We start from the raw sequence: 19,006 nt of genomic DNA on the forward strand, positions 1-19,006 counted from the left end.
CATTCTCTCCTCAGGGAAGCCTGCTCCTCCTTCAGGGAGGTGGCCAATCCACCCCTCCCCTGCAGCCAGAGCCTCAAGCCCCTCCCTTCTCCTGGACAACACAGGTCAAGGTTGCGGTTTTCCATTTGTTTGTAAGATGATATGAGTAATGACCAAAAGCTCCATTAGGATAGGGGTTAGGTCTGCTCTTGCTCACCATTGTTTCTCCACTACAGAGCTGGGTGCCTGACACATAGTAGGTGGTCAATTAAGAATGTGGCTGCCCAGGGAGAGAGAGCCAGCAGACATCAACACAATTAGGAGAAACAGATCAAGACTGAAAGCCCGGATTCCCTAAGAGGTGGGAGCCTAAGCAGTGGGCATAGGGGGGTGTCCCCTGGAGAAGAATGGAGAAGAGGGTGGAGGCTCCTCCCAGAACACCTGAGGCCGTGCCAGGGTCCTTCTGCCTACCCCCAGGCCCTAATGCAGGAGCCAGGCCTGGACTGGGACGGCTGGGAGGCTCCTGGGTCCAGCCACTCCCACTCGGGGCCACTGGAGCTGAGCTAAGTGGAAACAAATGTTCTCTGGCTGTTCCCAGCCCAGTCCTGGTGGGCGAGCAGCCCCTCCCTCTCAGCCCCTGCTCCCTTTCCCCTTCCCCTCTCCCTCCTCAGAGCCTCTGCTGACCACCCCCTTCAGTTCTTTCTCCCTTTGATTGATGGGGTGATTGGAAATTTGGGGCATAGGTAGGATTGGGAGATTTGGGAGATATGGGAGATGTGGTGCAGGTAGGCTGAGTGGAGAACCTGGGGGGCGTGGGAGGTTCCCTTGGACAAAGGTCCAAAGGGAGTCTCAGAGGAAACCTGGCCTGTGAGGCAGGGATCCAAGAGGCTGATGTGGAAACTGGGCATTTGAGCTCCCCCCACCTTGGCTGGAAAGCGCACTGCCCTCACTTCTGATGGGCTGGAGCGGACTGGAGTGGAGCTAGACAATACAGGGGTATGGAAGGGAGAGGAAGGCGTCCCTTTTTTCTTTCTCCTTCCCTCCATCTCTCTAGAGGGTCAACCTTTCCTCTCCTGGTTCTCCTGGGATCTAGAGACCCAGGGACCTTGGGAATTCTCAAGTCTCACCACCACCCCGAAGTAGGCAGTTAGGTCCCCTTGCTAGAGGAGGAGGAGGGAAGACGGTGCAGAGGGAGGGAGAGAGATGAGAGGTTACTGGGAGGGGAAGGGTCACAGGCCCAAATTCCTGGGCTCCTGCAGCTTCAGTCATTCTGCGAAACAAAGAAGCAGAGAAAGTGATTTAGAGACAGATACAAATAGAAACCGAATTCTGGAGATGGGAGAGACGGGAAAAGACACGGGAAGACGGGGAGAGAGGATCCTACAGACGGAGGGCTCTGCTTTCGCCTGCAGCGACTCCGATGTTATCTCTCTCCAGCTGCCTCTCTCCCCATCCCCAGTCTCCACCTCTGCTCCTCCCCCCTCTCCCCTCCCACAGCCAGGCATCCCAGGGCTCCTTCCCCCTCTCTCTTTTGCACCGGGGCCTAAAAGTGGAGTTAAAAGGTTCTCAGAACTAAAGGCTGAGCAGTAGAGGAAGAGGTGGAGGGGGCTTGAATGCCCAGAGAACAGACAGGGGGGGGATCGGAGTGACAACACCCCCCCCACGCTGCCCCCTTCTGGGTTGCTGTGCTCCAGTCTTCTATGAACACTCCTCCACATGCAAGTCTGTGCAGAGGTGGGGTGTGTTGGGGGGCGGGGGTGCATGGGCATGTAGTCTCTAGGGAGGCAGGCATGTGTCTCAGCCTGAGCCAACCCATCTGTGTGTCCATCTGTACCTGTGGGTGAAAGTTATCCAGCACTGTCTCGGGGAGGGGCAAGGGTGTCCTGTGGTTTCTGTCGGGTTATCAGGACGCCTGTTCCCCCTCGGGTGTGGGTGTGTGTGGTTGTGCACATGTGCACACAGCTTCATCTCTTAGTACCTTGGTCTCTATCCCCCAGCCCCGGTCCATGAAAAGACTTATAGGGTGAGAGTGCGGGCCTGAAGCCTCAGACACATGTGAACTTATCTCTCTAAAGGTTTGGAACGCAGAAAGGCAGAAGTCATTGCTCTGGTTTCTGCCCAGATGCCAGCCAACCTCTAGATGGGGGTGCAGAGACAGCAACCGAGAGCCAGCAGAGCCCAGGCCGTCCCATCACAGACTCCAGCAGACCCCTCCCCTGCCCCGGTGTTTCTGCAGGCTCTACTGGGCCAACAGATTCTGCAAGGGGACTGGGTGAGGGGAGAGGGTTTAGGGAAGCCAGGGATGGCCAAATATTCTCTAAGATCTGGCCAGAGAGAGTGCTGCAGGAGGGGTGGGGCGATCTGTGTGTGTTTGTAGGAAAGGTGGGGGGTGGGGGCAGAAAGGCCGCCTGCGGGGGAGAAGGCTTCTTGGCAAACGCCCCAGTTTCCTGCGCTGATCCCTGCTCCCTGCCACTGCTCCCAATTCTGTTGTTTCAATAACATCATTTTTATCCACCCCACAGAGAGACTGTGTCTTAGGAGAGGGAGGCGAGGGGCAGGGTTAGGGCATGAGGGGGTGGTAATGGAAAGAGGCTGGGGTCTGGAGACAGCAGGGACTAGATTTGGGGCGCTCCCTCCTCAGGCAGAGGCAGGGCGGTCCCAGAGCCCTGGTCCCCTGATGACAAAGACAAATACATTAAAATTCTTGCCTCGGAGAAGAATGCAGGATAGGGAGAGCATTTCATAATCTGCAATAACAGTAGCAGGGTGGGGGCAGGGGTGGGTAGGGGACTCAGAACCCAGGCAGTGGTTCCCAGGGGTCCGGTCACTGGCCACCTGCAGCCTTTAGGAACCCCCAAAGCTCTCCAGCTGCCTGTTGAGTACCATCTGGCCTGAGTGTGTACCCAACCCGGGTATGTCTCTGAGTGTGCAGTGTCCAGAGTCGGCACTGCCCTGCAGAAACAGCAACTGTGTACAAAATAGGCACAGGGGCCATGAGTGACAGCTGGATGCTATGAAAGGCTAAAATGGGAGGGGGCAACCCTTGGGCCTCATGTCCCTCACTGTCTCCCTCAGCTACCAGGCGACCTACCCAGGGTCCCTTCCCCATCTCTAGAGTGCTCCAGCCTCCTCTCCAAAATTCTCTGTACCCAGTACAGGGGATTATTACACTGACACAGTCTGGACACCACAGCGGTGGGGTTGGGCTCACAGCAAACCTAGGAGCCTCCCTGTGCGCCTAGGGCAAAGTTTCTCCATTTTTGTTCTCCAGTTGCTCATCCATCCTTCCCCAGATCTGCCTCCTTCCCTGAGCTAGGCATCTATGGTCTTCTGTTACAGCCCCTCAACCCCCTAGCTTCGTCTCTATTCACTTGTCCCCCCTCTCTGGGGGACTCAATCTTGCCTTCTCTCTGCTCACCCAAGGATGTTATCTCTCTGGGCAATGGCCTCACTCCCAGAGTTCAGGTGCTATCTCCACCCCAGACAAGACAAGAGATTTCCTCTGGGTGCCTGAAGTTTCTACTACTTGGGACATCCACACCCACACCCCCACCAAGGGTGATGCCATTCTAGATGGTGGTGATAGGGAGACTGGCCTTTGCTGTGGAATGTCCTGCACCACCTGTCCCTAGGCACCCCTGGGGCAAGCAGGCGGAGGGGAGGAGCAGGGACTGTAGCCACTGCCTGTACTGCTTGGCGTGATGAATGGAGCTGTCCCTCCTCCCCACAGGCCTTTGATCTCCCCCCAGTTGGGGGGGTGGGCAGGGGCATCAAAGACATTTTTGTGGCATTAGAGAATCAGATAAACGCCATCTCACCTGCAGCTGGCTCTTCCACCCCTCCTGGCCCCGGCCAAGTTGGGGAAGGAACGCGAGGCCCGGCTGCAGCGAGATCTGCCCTCCTTATCTCTTGCGAGTCTGCAATCTCAGCTCTCGCGCTCGCTTACACGTGCGAGCGCTGGGGCGCAGGCCCTAGGAGGTTCCCCTGGCTGTCTAATCTCCCCTTCGCAGCCCTCCCCCGAGCGCGGGCTCCCAGAGGAGAGGCGGGGTGGCCGGGGAGGGAGCGAGAGTGCAGGCCTAGGCTTCCTCCTTTCCTCGAGGAAAGGCTGAGAAAGGGGCGTGCAGCGCGAAGGCGGGGCCGGCCGGGGGTGAGCCCTCCTGAGTCCGCCCGGTCCGACGGTCGAGTCGGCACCCCTCCCCGCAGCACCCAGCGCCCCAGGCGCACTTCCTCTCCCGGCCCCCGCTCCAGCATCTCCTCCGAACCGCCCCCCCCAACTCCCTCATTCCTGGGAAGTTTTCTCTCTTTACAGTCAACAAACCTGTCAAACGTCTCCCTTCCAGCCCGCCCCCCATTCCCCATCTCCCCCCCTCACTCCTCTCCACCCTGCTTCCCCGCCTCTCCTTGCCCCCGACTCTGCGCGGCGGCGGGGGGCTCCCAGTCCGCGAGAGGCGAGAGGCGAAGGGAAGGGGCGAGGCTGGCGGGTCCCGCAGCCACGGGCGCGCTCGGGCCCCGCCCCGGGACCTCGCACCCGCCCTCCGCGGAGCTCCGCGCCTGCAGCCCCTGGGCGCACGGCTCCCTCCCGAGAGTCCCGCCGCCTGACTGTCGCAACTGCCACCCCACCGCCCCCCTGCCCCCCGCCCCCGCCCGGGCCCTGCTCCCCTCCCACCCCCGCCCCCGGCTCTGATTTCTTCTCCCGAGCGAGCTCGGCGGGAGACACAGGCGCTGGCGGCCCCGTCCGCTCTCCGCCTCCGCCGCGCCCTCCTCGCCCGCGATGGGCCCCCCCGCCGCCGCCCGAGCCATCGCCTCCCGGCCGCCGCCGCCGCCGCCGCCGCGCTCGCCGTGAAGCCCGCGCCCCCGCGCGCACCGGCCGGCCCCGCAGCCTCGCCCCCTACGGCACCGGCCGGCGGCAGAGCGCTCACGATGCTGCCGCCCGCGCCCTCCCCGCTCGGGCTGCTGCTGCTGCTGCTCCTGTGCCCCGCGCACGTCGGTGGACTGTGGTGGTGAGTGCTGCGTCGGGCTGGCTGGCCCGGGGCGGCTCCTGGAGCTCGGGAGCTTCCGGGGGGCTTCGGGACCGACCGGGGGACTCTACCTGCGAGCGGAGCCCAGCCCCGGGGCTGCAGGAGAGGTGCCGGGAGGTGCGCCGCTCGCCTGTCTGCCGGCCCCGCCTGGGCCACTTCTAAGCTGCCCCTCACACGTTCCTAAGCCTCCGCTCCGCGCTTTCTGCTGTATTTCCTCCTACCTCGCGCTGCACACCCTTCCCCATCCTCCCCCTACTCCCTCCGGTTATGCGCTCAACCCAGGTCCTCAAGGAACTGGCACGTGGGTAGGAAAGAGCTACCGGCTACACGTGGGGAAGGTCTGTAGGCAGAGCCGAAGAAAAGAGTGTGTGAGGAGGGCCCTGGATTTCGGGGAGGAGGACTGGATTTGTGGGAACGAGAGGAACAAGGTGGGAAGCCACAAGGCTGGGAGGGTCAGACAGCTGCCTCTGGCCCGCCTTGCTTTTGCCTGACAACCCTCCAGCTTCTCTCTGGGTGCTCCTTCAAAGTGGACAGTAGCGGCGAGGGGAAGAAAACGTAAAGGGAAACTGAGTCAGGACCCCAGCTTTCTCTACGTCCTCCTCCTGAAGCAAAGAAGAGGAAGAAAGACAGGAAAGGGACCCAGGCGCCCGGCCCTTCCAGACGTGAGGGTCCGGAATGAAAAATACAGCTTCGTAGGTGCTGGGAATCGTGAAGTGTCCCCGTGGAAGGGAGGGAGGCCTGGCCAACCAGGGCTCGGGGACGTGGCCTCCAGACCCGGCCCTACCTAGAGCAGACACCTGTGGAGCTAAGGTCTCGGCAACTTTGAGTCTCGGGGTTGGACAGCAACTGGGAAAGTGGGTGCCGGGCCGGGACCTCTCGGAGATCCGGATCCCGCAGCCTTTTTTTCCCCCGTCCCTGTCTCTCCAGAGCTGCAAAGACCCGCCCGGAATAGCTGGGTGTTTAAAGAGGAGGGACTTGGACGGGATCGCTGATGCATCAGCCAATCCTAAGAGAGCAGAGTCTTGTCTATTTGCATAGCGCCACATCATTGGCTGGATTCTCGACCCTCCACTCCTCCCCCACCCCGATTTGGAAGGAGGGGTGGGGCAGGCAGATCCCTCTCCTGCAGGGAGATAGGGAGCTGGATGCCCACACAGCGAGCCGCTGGCGGCGATCCCTCCTTCGTGATGCGGGAGAGAAGTCCCTCGGGGGTGTCAGTGAGGGAGCAAATCGAGGATGACCCAGGTCCCGGCCAGAGGACTTGCGACCTTCGATCCTGGCTTAGGATAATTTAGGATAATAATAGTATCAAAAAAAAAAATAGTATCAGTTTTGCAATAGACCTGAGATCCAGTCTCGGCCATTTGTTAAGTCTGTGACCTTGGATAAGTCACTTCTCTCTGCGCCTCAACGCCGCAACTGTAAAATTGGGAGACAGCCCCCCTATCTGCGGCTGGATAGGAGGATTAGGCGGGAGGACCTACAAAATGATCTGACGTTGGGAGGTGCTCTGTAAATGTTAAGTCCCCTCTTCCACGCTGCGGGTTCTCCAGACTAGAATCTGTAGGGGTGAAACGGAGGATTAATTTAAGTTTAAAATCCAGAGTCCCAAGCAAAATTTGTCAAGGGATCTCTACCTTGTTTCCCAGACTCATATTTCCTAATTTTGCCCTTTCTCAAGGTATGGAGACAGGCGTCTCTCCCTGGTGGTCCTTGCCCTCCCTCTACTTTTCCTTGTCTCCAAACCATTGCCATCCTTCCAAGTAGAATACCACATCCTCCCTACCGCCGTCTCTTTGTATTTCCTCCTCTGCCTTCTGTGTGCTCCCACTGCACCCCACGCATTGGGCAACCAGGCCAGTTGCTGCACTTCACTTCCCCTCTGTGGTCCTTCTTCCCTGCTCCTGGAGGGCAGAGCTGTTGCCTTTGGGCCCTGGAGGCTGAAGGTGCCGGGGAAGTTTTGTGGAGTGCTGCTGAATTGGTCAATTCCGCTTTCTGAAACTTGTGTCTGTGGGGGTTCCTTGGTTCAGGAGGGGCTGCTGTGTGGGTGACAAGCCAAAGGGGGAGAGACCTGGTCTCTGGGAGACTGACCCTGGAGCTGGGGAAGCAGAGAGTGGGGGAGGAGGTGAGGAGGGCAGGTGTAGGAGAACACAGGGGCCTTCATGGCTGCAGCTGCAGGGGAAGCGGGGTGAAGAGTGAGGGGCTGGGGTGATAAGGTGTCCGGCAACTGCCTCTCTCAGCTGCTTCTCAGAAAGAACCTGCCTCTCCCACCTGCACTGGCCCCCTTGCTCTCCTCTGTCTCTGACACTTCATTCCTTTGGTCTGAGCCCAGATTCCTTTCTCAGGATCTTTGACTCTACTTGCTTGTTCTCTTGTCCCTACCCCACCCCACCATTGCTCTCTAAGATCTGGCTTGGGCTAGAGGGCTGGACCCAGCATCCCCAGTGACCTGAGGCTCCTGCCACTCCTTGCCCACCCCTCGCCCCTGCGCTGCCCCCCTACCCCAGCTTTACTTTGACTAAGACCTTTATCAAGCCAGGAGCTTCCAGGCTGTTCTCTGATGTCTAGGACCTGCTTGATGGCTCTCTTTATCCTGCTTCTCAGAGAATGCTAGCCAGGCCAGAGCTCTAGCACTAGACAGGAAAGCAGCAGCCCCTTGGAGTCCACTCTGACATTCTAGTAGCAGCCAGGCTAGGAACAGAGGGGATCCTGGGAACTCTGAGTGACTGGCCTGTCCTGATTAGGAAAGGAGGGTCCTTTAGGGGAGTGATCCAGGTACTGGAATAGGCTCAGGTACTTGGCTCTGGGTTCCAGAAAAGTTCCCTTTTTTCCCCCTCCTCCTCCTTCCCCCTCCATGCAATGCATGCTTTCTAAACTCTGCCTCCGGCCTCTCTGTCTGTCTCTCTCCCATCTGTAACCATATCTTTGTAAATCGCAGAATCCCAGATTCCAGGACATTGGCCAGGCTCTCTTGAGGTCATCTCGTCCAGCCCACTGCCTCCAGGCCATCCAGCCTGCGCTCTGGCCCCGACAGATCCCATTTTGAGAGAGAGGCAGAGAGGGAAAGTCTGCAGCTTCCTGGTCACCAGCTCCCACCCCTTCCAGCCTGCTCTCCGAGCCCTTCCCACCCTCCCCCAGGAAGTTCTTCTCAATGTCTGACCCATCTTTATTTATGCCTTCAATCAGTGGATGTGGAAAATAGCTCACTCTCACAGAATAGCCAAATCAATGTCCCTTCTCTCTTCCTCTTTCTGTTTTATATTTTCTATGAAAGAAACCAACCCTCCCCCTTGTTCTATGAGCAAAACAGCACCCAGTTTCCCTCCCTTCCCCCATCTCATCTTGCCTTCCCCCTCCCACCCCACCCCGTTATGGAAAAGAAACAGGAACCCAGGAACCAGGCCTGGAGGCCCGAGGACAGCCTCATCTCTGCCCCACAGGGAGTCAGGGAAAGGACTCAGGCTTCTTCCTGACACCCAGGTTTTCCAGCTGAGACCCCCCCCCCTCCAGGCTGGGTTTGGCCATCCCCTTCCATGGTGTCTTTATCTGACCCTTTGTGGCCAGTCCTGTGGCTGGCCCCCGTCAAGCTCAGGGTGGGGTGGAGAATGGGGGTGGGGTGGCCACCCAGTACCCCTCTCCAGGCCTCCCGCCTTGGCAGCTTCCCCTGGAGGGAGACAATGAGGCTGTGAGCAGAAAAGGGCAGGGGCAAAAGGAGGCTGGCTCGATCTGGGCCAGAGCATGCCCTAAGCCCACCAGAGTCCTGGCACTGTGACATTTCCTGGTGGGGGGGGCGGGCCCCTCCTGCCCCGTTCTCATCGGAAGCCAGGAGTTGGTGGGGGGAGGTCAGTGGGAGGTTTGATCACCAGGGCCCAGCGAGGGGGATTCCAGAATGTGTACTTTGATGGAGAAATGCAGCTGTGGAGGGGATGAGGCGAGGGCGGGGCGGGAAGCCGGCGTGGTCAGGCTGGCAGCAGGGCGCCCGGCCAGGGAACAGGAGGCGCTGGGGCACTCAGCAGCCTGTCCCCGGGGGCTGGGCAGAGCGCCCTCTAGCCCGCGTCCTCCTCCCTGCGGGGAGGGTGCGGTGAGACCGTGGGTGCTTCCCCCCCCCCCCCCCCACGGCCGCCTGAGGAGGAGCTGAGGGAGGGAAAGGTCGCTGGGAGGGATCTTCTGTTTTCCACCTGGCGTCCAAAGCTGGTTCCTCTGGCTCAAGCCCTTCATTGAAGCCAGAAGTTAGATCTAGAAAGGACTTGGAGATCATCTAAGCCAGTCTTCTCCCTTCTGGTTAAGAGTCCAGCGAAGTCGGGGGACAAGAGGGGACTTGCCTGAGGCCACCCAGAACGCAGGCAGCGAGGGCTAGAGCTGGGAGTCCACCTCCAGCTGTGTACCTCGCCCCTGTGTGCAGCGAGGGCGGGGGTCAGGAAGGGGGTAGAGGGCCTTCCACAGGCACCTTCTGCTCCCCATCCCCACTGCCACATGGCTACTCCCCACCTCAGGATGGGAGAGCAGAGGCACGTGACAGGTTGTCCTCAGAGGATGCAGTGGGGGGCTCAGTGTGCCACTCCTCTGTCCCCCAGCCCTGACTGACAGGAGCCCCCTCGACTGACTGACGAAGTCCCATAAGGGAAGGGAGAGCCCCTGCGTCTCCAAGGAGCTATGAGAAGGATCACCGGGTGAGGAGGTGGGAGTGCAGTGTCCAGCACAGGGCAGAGGGAACCAAATTGGGCCAGCGTGGGAGAGGGCTGGAATGGGGTGTCTGGTGGGTGGTGGGGAGGCAGGGGTTAATGGAGCTGGGGCATCACTGGCTTTGATGTGGTGTTTGGGGTGGGGGAAGGGACTGGGGGAGGGGGAGCAGTAATTATGGAGTTAGACAGAGCAGGACAGGACAGGCGGGCGGGCACAGGCCCGGGCCCAGCCGCCTCAGCAGCCGTCAGGCAACATTTTTTTGCCCCTTCTCCACCACCCACCTCCCCCACCCCCATGCAGCCCCCACCCACAGCCCCAGGGCTCAGGGCTCCCTCTGCTGGCTTCTAGGAGGTGGGGGTCAGACTAGAGACCCTGGGGGTGAGGGTGAGGAAATGGGGGGGTTGGCCATGAGGCCCTTCAGCAGAGGCTGGACATCAAAATGGTCTGTGATCTCCTTGGCCTCAAAAACCCATCCAGTAGTTCTCTCTGGGGAAGGGGAGGGTCCTGGAGGGGGGCTTCTGGTCCAGGGGCCGGGCAGGCAAGGGAGGATGAAACACAGGGATTGAAGCTGAGCCATAAGGGCAGAGCATTGGAGAAGAGGCTGTTCTCACCAACCCACAAACACTGCCTGCACTCCTACTGCTTGCCCCGCACAGGGCAGGTCCAAGAGATGAATATGGGTGTATGACCAGGAAGACAAAACCCACTTGCTGGGTCTCATTCTCTGGACAGGCTCTTTTCCTGTGCACCAGAGAAGCAGTCAGGTATCATTTATTTCCATTTTACAGTTGTGGAAACTGAGGCTCAGAAGGTGAGGTCTCATTCATTCAACAAATATTAAATGCCAACCAGGCAAATGGCAGAGCCCAGATGCAAACCCCAGGCTCAGCCTCCCCAAAGTCTGAAGGTGCTCTCTTGATGATGTTATGCTTCCTCGTGACATCTTTGTCTTTAGTATGTCTTCAATCTAAGGGGAGAGAGATAAGATGAGAAAACAAGACAAAATAGTTATGCCACAGGCAGGACAACAAGCACCCCCAAATAAGCGACACCTGAGGCGATGTGGTGGTGGTGGGGTGGCTCCTTGGGGCTAGTGAAGTGAGCTTCGAGATATGCTGGGTCTGATTTTGCTGACTTAGGGGTTGGGAGGGGGTGGCTCTGAGTCCCAAAAGTTTAAGGTGTAATCTGGATGCAGAGTTAGCCAACACTGCTAAGAGTAAGGAAGGGCTGTGTGGAAGAGGGCATGTGGGGTCATCTGAGGTTTTCTGATACCTCATGTGGTCATTTCCCTCCAGCTCCTTTGGTTTCAAAAATATTCACCTAAATTTCTTGCGGTAAGGATCCCTCCACTGAGTGACCTCCCTCCCAGGGTCAGTCAACTCCCTCCTTCATGTTCATCTGTATAATGAAGGGAGGGAAGGTGGTAGGGTAGGACTAGGTGACCTCTGGCATTCCTTTGGCTTTCTGAATCTGGAGATGGAAAGGTAGGTTAGGCCAGAACCTGGGGCCCCCAGGGCTTAGATCTACAGATGTTGCCAGTTGGAACTGGCTGGCCCCTAATGCCACCTCACTTGACTCTACCAATCAAGGTCCCTGGGAAGGAGATCTTGGCACAAGCCAAGCCAGTTAAAATGGCCAACCCTAGGCTTGTCCCTTCTTGTCTGCATACTGATTTCTTTTAGGGCTAGCCTCATGTCTTTCTATGCCCAGGAATGGCTATTTGATTAGGATCTCAGATTCTACATACTATGTATTATATATTTCTTACCATGACTGTGCTCCAGTCCCCCAAACAGGCAGATGCTCCCAAATGGGCACATCTTCCCTGGGCTGCCCCCAGGCCAATGCTGACTCAAAGGCCAAAAAAGAGCTGATTCCCTAAGGAAGCAGAAGGGAAGAAAAGAGGGTAAAGGAAGAGGGGAGATGGAGGAGTTGGTTTTTGATGTGAAGTCAAGTGTTAACAGTAGGGGGGATAAAGGGAGCTTCTCATGCTACCTCCTCCTGTTTCTGAAGCCCAGAGAGGGACCAACTTGCCCACAGTGGCTCAGCTTACCCAGAATTAACAGAGACCAGGGTATAGAAATGAGGCTTGATGCTTTGTCCAACGCCCCCCTGCTACTCTTCTTCCGGAGTTTTCTTTCCTGTGACTTGGGGATGGGAGCGAGGACGGGAGGGCAGGGAGCAAGCTGGTCCCTTGGGATTCTAGCTGCTACTACTGCCCATCCCTCCTCCTGACCAGCTTGTAAACAAGCTTTGTTCCCAGGCAGCCAGCCAGCCAGCCTGGGGAGCCAGACCCAGACCAGCAACTGACTCTGGGGCAGCCCCTCAACCCTGCAAATGGCTGGCCCCACCTCCTGGAGGGCCCTACCCTTCCTGCTCCTTCTATCTCTAGCCCCTGGCAAGCAGACAAGGTCAGGGGGCTTTTTGCTTTTCTCCCTGCATACCCCCCCCCCACCCTCTCTTGCTTCCCTAGGGTAGGAGGAGGGAGAGGAGAGGGATGGGGTCAGAGTAACCTTGAGAGGATAAGGCCAGTCAACCTTGGGAAAGTAGGGAGTTAGCAGAGGGCAGGGTTGGGGAGGGGAGACTGGGGAGCTTAGTGGCATGGGGGTGGGGTAGAAAGATGAGTTTGCAGAGCCCCAGACTCCCAGGTGGTGGCCTAGACATGCAGGTGGCAGGAAAGGAGCTGGACAGCCATGGGAAGGTCTGCTTGCCTGTCTTTGCATCCAGTGTAGGGATGTGTGGGGGGGGAGCTAATTAGGGGTCTGGGAATCACAAATAGATAGGGGCCTGGCCTTGGTGAGTGGGGACATTCTTCTTAGGTGGCTCACTCATTCATTCAAAAACATGTATTAAATGGTGTTCATTGTAGTATTATAGCAATCATTCATAATATGCAAACTTTCATAATAAAAATTGGGGGAAATATGAATTAAGCACCTAAAAATCTGCCATGGAAGGAAAAGAAAATGCCACTTCTAATTCCCAAGGTGTGCATAGTCTTATCTACTGACCCTATACAACCCTGCTGGAAGCAGCCTCAAATCTTATTGTAATGAGGTGGATAAGTGGATGGAGTTTGGATAGATGATACGGGGATGGATAGATGGATAGAGAGATAATAGATAGGTAGATAGATGATAGATAGATAGATAGATAGATAGATAGATAGATAGATAGAGGCCCATCCACTCTTCAAAGTCATTGGGCCACTGGGAAACAGCTTGGGCTGCCCTACCATACCTGTGACGCATTGCCCACTGCTCTATCCACCACTTCTCTTGGGTTGGGAAAAGGTGGAAGCTGGACCTTCCCAGGCTGTGGTTGGAATGCAGTGATGAGTAGGTCTTAAGCGTGGAGGAAGGAGGGCCTGGACTGCAAGGAGGTCTCTTCACTGAGAAAAGGATCTTGGCTCCAGGAAACGGGTTGAGGGGGCTGACAATGATCTGATAGGGTGGGGTCTGGTGGTGGTGTGGGGAGGAGAGTAGGAGACCTTATAGGATCCATCTTACACATCTTCCTACAACTCTCTCCTCAAGCATCTTTCTCCCCAGCATTGAGAAGTTCTACCTTAAGACCTAGATTCCACTCACTGCTGTTCAAGCCCATTACATCTCATGTTGTGGGGCCAGAACAAGCCTGGGCAGCCTGTACTTGCAGAGCACACGGGGACAGAGGGGGAGCAGCGATGGGCACGAAAGTAGGCCACTGTGACCTTTGGCACCTATCTACCAGTTTCCTCTACATTTTCTATCTCCTGGTGCCACTTAGCCCCACCCAAGGAGTCTTTTCCTGCTCTCTGCTGAAGGCTTTTTTGTGTGATCTCAAGTGACTCTCAGATCCAAGTACTCCAAGCACTCATTCCTACAGCAAGCACGGGGATCCCAGCTAAGCCTTCAAGAGCAATCTCATTAAAGTAGTTCCACTCAAGGGGCAACTGGGTGGCTCAGTGGTTGAACATCTGCCTTTGGCTCAGGTCATAATCCTGCGGTCCTGTGATTGAGATCTGCATCGGGCTCCCTCCCGCAGGGAGCCTGCTTCTCCTTATGCCTAGGTCTCTGCTGCTATCTCTGTGTCTCTCGTGATTAAATAAATAAAATCTTTAAAAAAAAAAAAAAAGCAGCTCCACTCAAGAGTGAAAACCTTAAAAATAAAAAAAATAAAATAAATAAAATAAAACCTTAACCTTCAAGGGTCTGATACATGGAAACCAAATAACAGCTCTCTTCTTAGGTGAAACAAAGGCTAGGAACGGAAGGATTTCTGAAAGTGTACAGAACTTCCCGTGAGGTCTTGACCCGCCAAGCCAAACGGCCTTCCCTTTCCCCAAACCAGTTATGTCACAGCCAGTGGCGTCAGGGCTTGGCTTGCTGCCCTGCTGCTCTGAAAATGTCACAGACCCCAGAACAGAAGGGTCAGTGTCACTTACTTCACATTAATGCTTCAGCACCTCGGTCCCCAGCTATTTCCTCCTGCTCTCCAGTTCAGAGAGACAGAGGATATCACAGCGTGAGGGCCCACCTGAGAGATCAAAGCCCAACCTTCCCATATTACAGAAGGACAAACTGAGCTACAGAGGGAGTGTGACTGCCTTCAGAGCTTCCCTTCCCTAGCCATTCTAAAATCTTGCAGCCTTCTACATCCATGGGATTGCCCCTGCTTGCTAGCCCCAGGGCTGTTCAGCTGACAGATCCAGCTTGTCCAACTAATGCCAGATCCTTCTTTGATACAACTTTTGCCTACTTTTCTTTGTATTGCTTTATGATTCATACTGTTTTTTACTTCGACAGTTTTTGTGATCTTCCTCCTGTTAATTTCTTCCTTGTCTCCCTTTTGCGGCAGGCCGGTGCCAGGTGCCTTCACCTTGAGTCAAATTCCTATAAGGATTTATGAATGAAGATGTGCCCAGAAGGACAAGACCGAATCCTTGCCCGATAGCAATTCCAGTCTAAAATCTAGTTAAGGGGGGACATGGAATGGTTAGAGAACCAGTTAGGACAATCTCAAATGCAGCTGGAGTGGGGCGAGAGAAGAAGCACATCCCCAGCTCTTAGCCCTGGGCTGACCTGGCGGTCTCCCTCCCCCGCTCCCCCCTCCCCCTCCCCCCTCCCCCCAAGCCCTCTGAGTCATTCCTTGGCCCTGCTGTTCGTTGCTTTCCAGGGCGGTGGGCAGCCCCCTGGTCATGGACCCTACCAGCATCTGCAGGAAAGCGCGGCGGCTGGCAGGGCGGCAGGCTGAGCTGTGCCAGGCTGAGCCAGAAGTGGTGGCGGAGCTAGCCCGGGGCGCCCGGCTTGGGGTGCGAGAGTGCCAGTTCCAGTTCCGTTTCCGCCGCTGGAACTGTTCCAGCCACAGCAAGGCCTTCGGGCGCATCCTGCAGCAGGGTCAGTGTGGGCCAAGCACCCAGGGGGCTGCTTTTTCTTCACTAGGGGATCAGAGGGGGGTGTGTGTGGGGAGACTGCCTGAGCCCCCATCTGTCCCAGGGGCCTGTGAGCACCCTGCCCTGACTCTGTCTCCCAGCCAGGCCGCCTTGCCCACCGCATGCAGCACCGTGCGCCACCACGCACCCAGCACCCCTCTCCGTCCTGGGGGGACCCGCCCTCAAAGCCTGGGTGCTGCCTGCTGACTGCCCCCTCCCTGCACCCGCAGACATCCGGGAGACGGCCTTTGTGTTTGCCATCACGGCTGCGGGCGCCAGCCACGCGGTCACGCAGGCCTGCTCCATGGGGGAGCTGCTGCAGTGCGGCTGCCAGGCGCCCCGCGGCCGGGCCCCGCCCAGGCCCCCTGGCCTGCCTGGCACCCCGGGGCCCCCGGGGCCCTCCGGCTCCCCCGATGGCAGCGCCACCTGGGAGTGGGGAGGCTGTGGCGACGACGTGGACTTCGGGGACGAGAAATCAAGGCTCTTTATGGATGCCCGGCACAAGCGGGGTCGTGGAGACATCCGTGCATTGGTGCAACTTCACAACAATGAGGCAGGCCGTCTGGTGAGTGTGGGCAGGGGTGTGTGAGTCAGGGTGGGTGTGGGTGATGGTGAGGTCTGTGGGAGCATATCTGTGGAAGTGTGAGGAAGTGGAGGGGTGATGGAGGGCGTATGTGAAGGAGAGCCGGCTTGGCAGAAAAGGACCACTTGGGAAGATGGGCTGGGGGCATGGACGGGCACGTGGGAGGTAAGGTGCCCAGCTGAGAACAAGGAGTCCCTTGAGACGCCTGGGAGGGCCTGGAGCTGGTGGTCTAATGGGCAGGGTGAGAAGGAGACACCCAGGGAAGAGAACTTGGGGCCTTTAGCTACCTCCAAGAGCCAGCAGATGGGGCAAAGCTTGGGGTATGTTGAGAGCCGGCTGCCAGGGCAGGGACAGAGGAGGGTGACAAAAGCTGAAGATGAAAGAAAAGAGAAGTTGGGGCAAAGGCATGGGGTCTGGATGTGGAGGAGTCAGGAGAAGTGAGGGAGGCTTGGCAAGGGGCTAGAACAGGCCTGAGGAGGTGGGGGCGGGCTTGGAAAGGTGTGAAAGACAAAAAGTAGATATTGGTGAAGGTAAGAGGGAGTCAGGCAGGAGCCAAGAAAGCTGTGACCGAACCTGAGTACCTTGCCAACTGGCTGCCCACCAAGCCCAGAGTAGGCCCTGCTTGGGACGCTGGCAGCCTCTCCCCTTCTCTCCGCAAGAAGGAGGGCCCCAGGAGCTCCAGTTTAGGGATAAGAGCTGTCCGGGTCAGATGTTTCCAGGAGGGGATGTGAGAAAGGAGACAGGCCTGGGAAGGGGAGGGGGGGGCACACAAGTCTGTAGATTAGGTTGGCCTCTGGACTCTGAGCTTCCAGAGATGATCTTCCTGGGTCATCTGACACCATAAATCTCTAGTGAGGTTGTAGCAAATAAGGGGCAGGAGTTCTGGCTTCCAGCTCCCGGGAATGCATTGACAGGAGCCCCTCCCGCACCCTATGCTTCAGTTCTAGGGTGCTCTAGGGACACCCTACACACATCCGGTGTCCTCCAGGGTTCAGGCCTGAGGCATCAGGCAAGGGGTAAGAGGGGACCCAGAGAGGAATGTCCAGACAGGCCCACATACCTGTCAGAGAGAGTTGGGGAGGGGTGGCAGGGGCAGACGCCCAGGAGGCCCGCTCTGCGGCTCTGCGGCTCTGCGGCTCTGCTCAGCCCTGCCTGGGGCCCGTGGGGCAACAAGGAGGGGGGCCGGCCGGGTTGGCAGGAGTTGTAGAGCCCGACAGCTGCAAACCCTCCCCTCTGTGCTACACACTGCGCCCCCTCCCACCCCACCCCCACTTCTGTTACTCTTCCATTTTTATCATTTTTCCTTCTCCGGGATCCTGTCCACCTTGCCCTCTACTCCTTCCTCTCTTCCTTCCACCCCATGCTCCCCACCTTACTCTGGGTCGGTCCTCTGGGCGGGCCTTCCCAAACCACGCACCCCTCCCCTCTGTCCCCATCGGCCGCTCCTTCGCTCCCCGCAGGCCGTGCGGAGCCACACGCGCACCGAGTGCAAGTGCCACGGGCTGTCGGGCTCGTGCGCGCTGCGAACCTGCTGGCAGAAGCTGCCCCCGTTCCGCGAGGTGGGCGCGCGGCTGCTCGAGCGCTTCCACGGCGCCTCGCGCGTCATGGGAACCAACGACGGCAAGGCCCTGCTGCCCGCCGTCCGCACCCTGAAGCCGCCGGGCCGCGCCGACCTCCTCTACGCAGCCGACTCGCCCGACTTCTGCGCGCCCAACCGGCGCACCGGCTCTCCGGGCACGCGAGGCCGCGCGTGCAACAGCAGCGCCCCGGACCTCAGCGGCTGCGACCTGCTGTGCTGCGGCCGCGGGCACCGCCAGGAGAGCGTGCAGCTCGAGGAGAACTGCCTGTGCCGCTTCCACTGGTGCTGCGTCGTGCAGTGCCACCGCTGCCGCGTGCGCAAGGAGCTCAGCCTCTGCCTCTGACGCGCCGCCGGCCCCCTCCCCGCCGCGCCCCGAACTGCGCGCCCCTCGGCGTCTGCGGGACCTCCGGACCCCAGCGGGGACCCTGCCCAGCTTCTCCCAGGCCTCCGGAAACTGAGAGGCGGCGGGGCTGGAGGTGAAGGCCCAGGGCACCCGGTTACCCCTCCTCCCTCCGGGAGGGAGCGCTCTGGGACTGCTGTGGGGGAGACTATGCAGTCGCCCTCCCGCTTTGGCCGCTGATGGAAACCAAAGAGCCAGGCTCTAGGCCTCTGGATGCAGGACTCCTTAGAACTGTTGGCCTCGGGGTGGGTGGGTGAGTTTAGTATCAATAAAGGTATTTAAACCCATAGGACTGGGCCCACAGTTTGGGAGGGGAGCTTGGGGCTGCCATGGGGCCAGGCTTCCCAAGAGGTGTGTAAAGGAAGATGGCTTTGACAAAACTAGCATCTCAGGGGTCATTCTTAGGTCCCTATATCTTCCCATCTATTGGATTAGGCTCTCCTGGCAAGGTGGTGAAGAGTCACCCTTGTCGCATCTCTCCAGCCTGGATCTGCAAGCAGGGGGAAGACCTAAGCCATCTCTCCTCAAAGGAACAGACTGAACAGGTTTAGGAAAAGAAGACCAGAAGCCTCTGGTAGTGTATTCAGCTCTCAGATCATCCCTCATCTTAACTCTAGGGGACTGTGACACCTTTACCTGCTCTTCTGTTTCTGTGACCCCTGGGGAATTCGAGGGTAGATGTTTAGGGCCACCCAAGCCCGTAGGATTAAAGCACTTTATCAACTGTAGAATGTGATGAAACTATGTTATTAGTAACACCAGACTTTGTTACCATCAAAACTAACTTCACCACCTTAGTGTTCAAAAGACTGTCCAGAACAGCATTTCTTAATCACACTCAGAGGGGGGTGAAGCAAAGTTGTCCCAAGGTTTCTCTTGGCACCCAATCACATTTCCTTCCTTCTGGTTCTTTCTCAGCAAGCTGATGTTGAGGCTGAAGTGACAGAGAAGAAAGGTTTGGGATTCTGGATTCTTCAGAACTAAATCCAGAGGATGGGGGAGGGCATAGCCAAATGGCTGGGATTCAGGGCCCCCAATCTTCCCACAGCCCAACCACTGCAGTGGACAATGACTGCCCCACCTGGTTATGTAGGCAAAGCATGAGTTTTGGATTCAGGCACTCTGGGTTTGAAGCTGCTGCTATTGTAGCTGCTTAGAAGGTTACAGGCAGGTTAGCCTCAGTGTCTCTAGCTGTACAATGGGAACACGGTTGTGTTTCAGTTATCCATTGTTGCATAACAAACAACCCCAAACTAATTATTTGTCAGGATCCAGCAGGTTAGAAATTTGCCAGAACTCAGCTTGGTGGCTCTGCCCCTTATGGCTGAACTATTGGCTGTAGTCATCCACT

General features: G+C 57.7%; 1 protein-coding gene across 1 annotated transcript; it reads left to right on the plus strand.

Moving 5' to 3' along the window:
• The first annotated feature begins 4,803 nt into the window (after positions 1–4,803).
• Positions 4,804–17,901, plus strand: WNT6 (Wnt family member 6). The gene is made up of 4 exons (XM_041737559.1): positions 4,804–4,979; positions 14,838–15,058; positions 15,324–15,658; positions 17,137–17,901. The coding sequence occupies exons 1-4, from the start codon at positions 4,900–4,902 to the stop codon at positions 17,596–17,598; spliced, it is 1,098 nt and encodes a 365-aa protein (XP_041593493.1). The 5' UTR covers positions 4,804–4,899; the 3' UTR covers positions 17,599–17,901.
• Positions 17,902–19,006: the final 1,105 nt, after the last annotated feature.

This window comes from Vulpes lagopus, chromosome 22, assembly GCF_018345385.1.
Source record: "Vulpes lagopus strain Blue_001 chromosome 22, ASM1834538v1, whole genome shotgun sequence".
Taxonomy (NCBI): Eukaryota; Metazoa; Chordata; class Mammalia; order Carnivora; family Canidae; genus Vulpes; species Vulpes lagopus.

What these genes read in the sequence shown, in the direction of transcription:
- WNT6 (XM_041737559.1), top strand. Translation starts at nt 4,900, where the DNA reads ATGCTGCCGCCCGCGCCCTCCCCGCTCGGGCTGCTGCTGCTGCTGCTC. An exon ending in CACGTCGGTGGACTGTGGTG is followed by an intron (nt 4,980 to 14,837) that starts GTGAGTGCTGCG and finishes GTTGCTTTCCAG; the next exon opens with GGCGGTGGGCAGCCCCCTGG. An exon ending in ACAATGAGGCAGGCCGTCTG is followed by an intron (nt 15,659 to 17,136) that starts GTGAGTGTGGGC and finishes CGCTCCCCGCAG; the next exon opens with GCCGTGCGGAGCCACACGCG.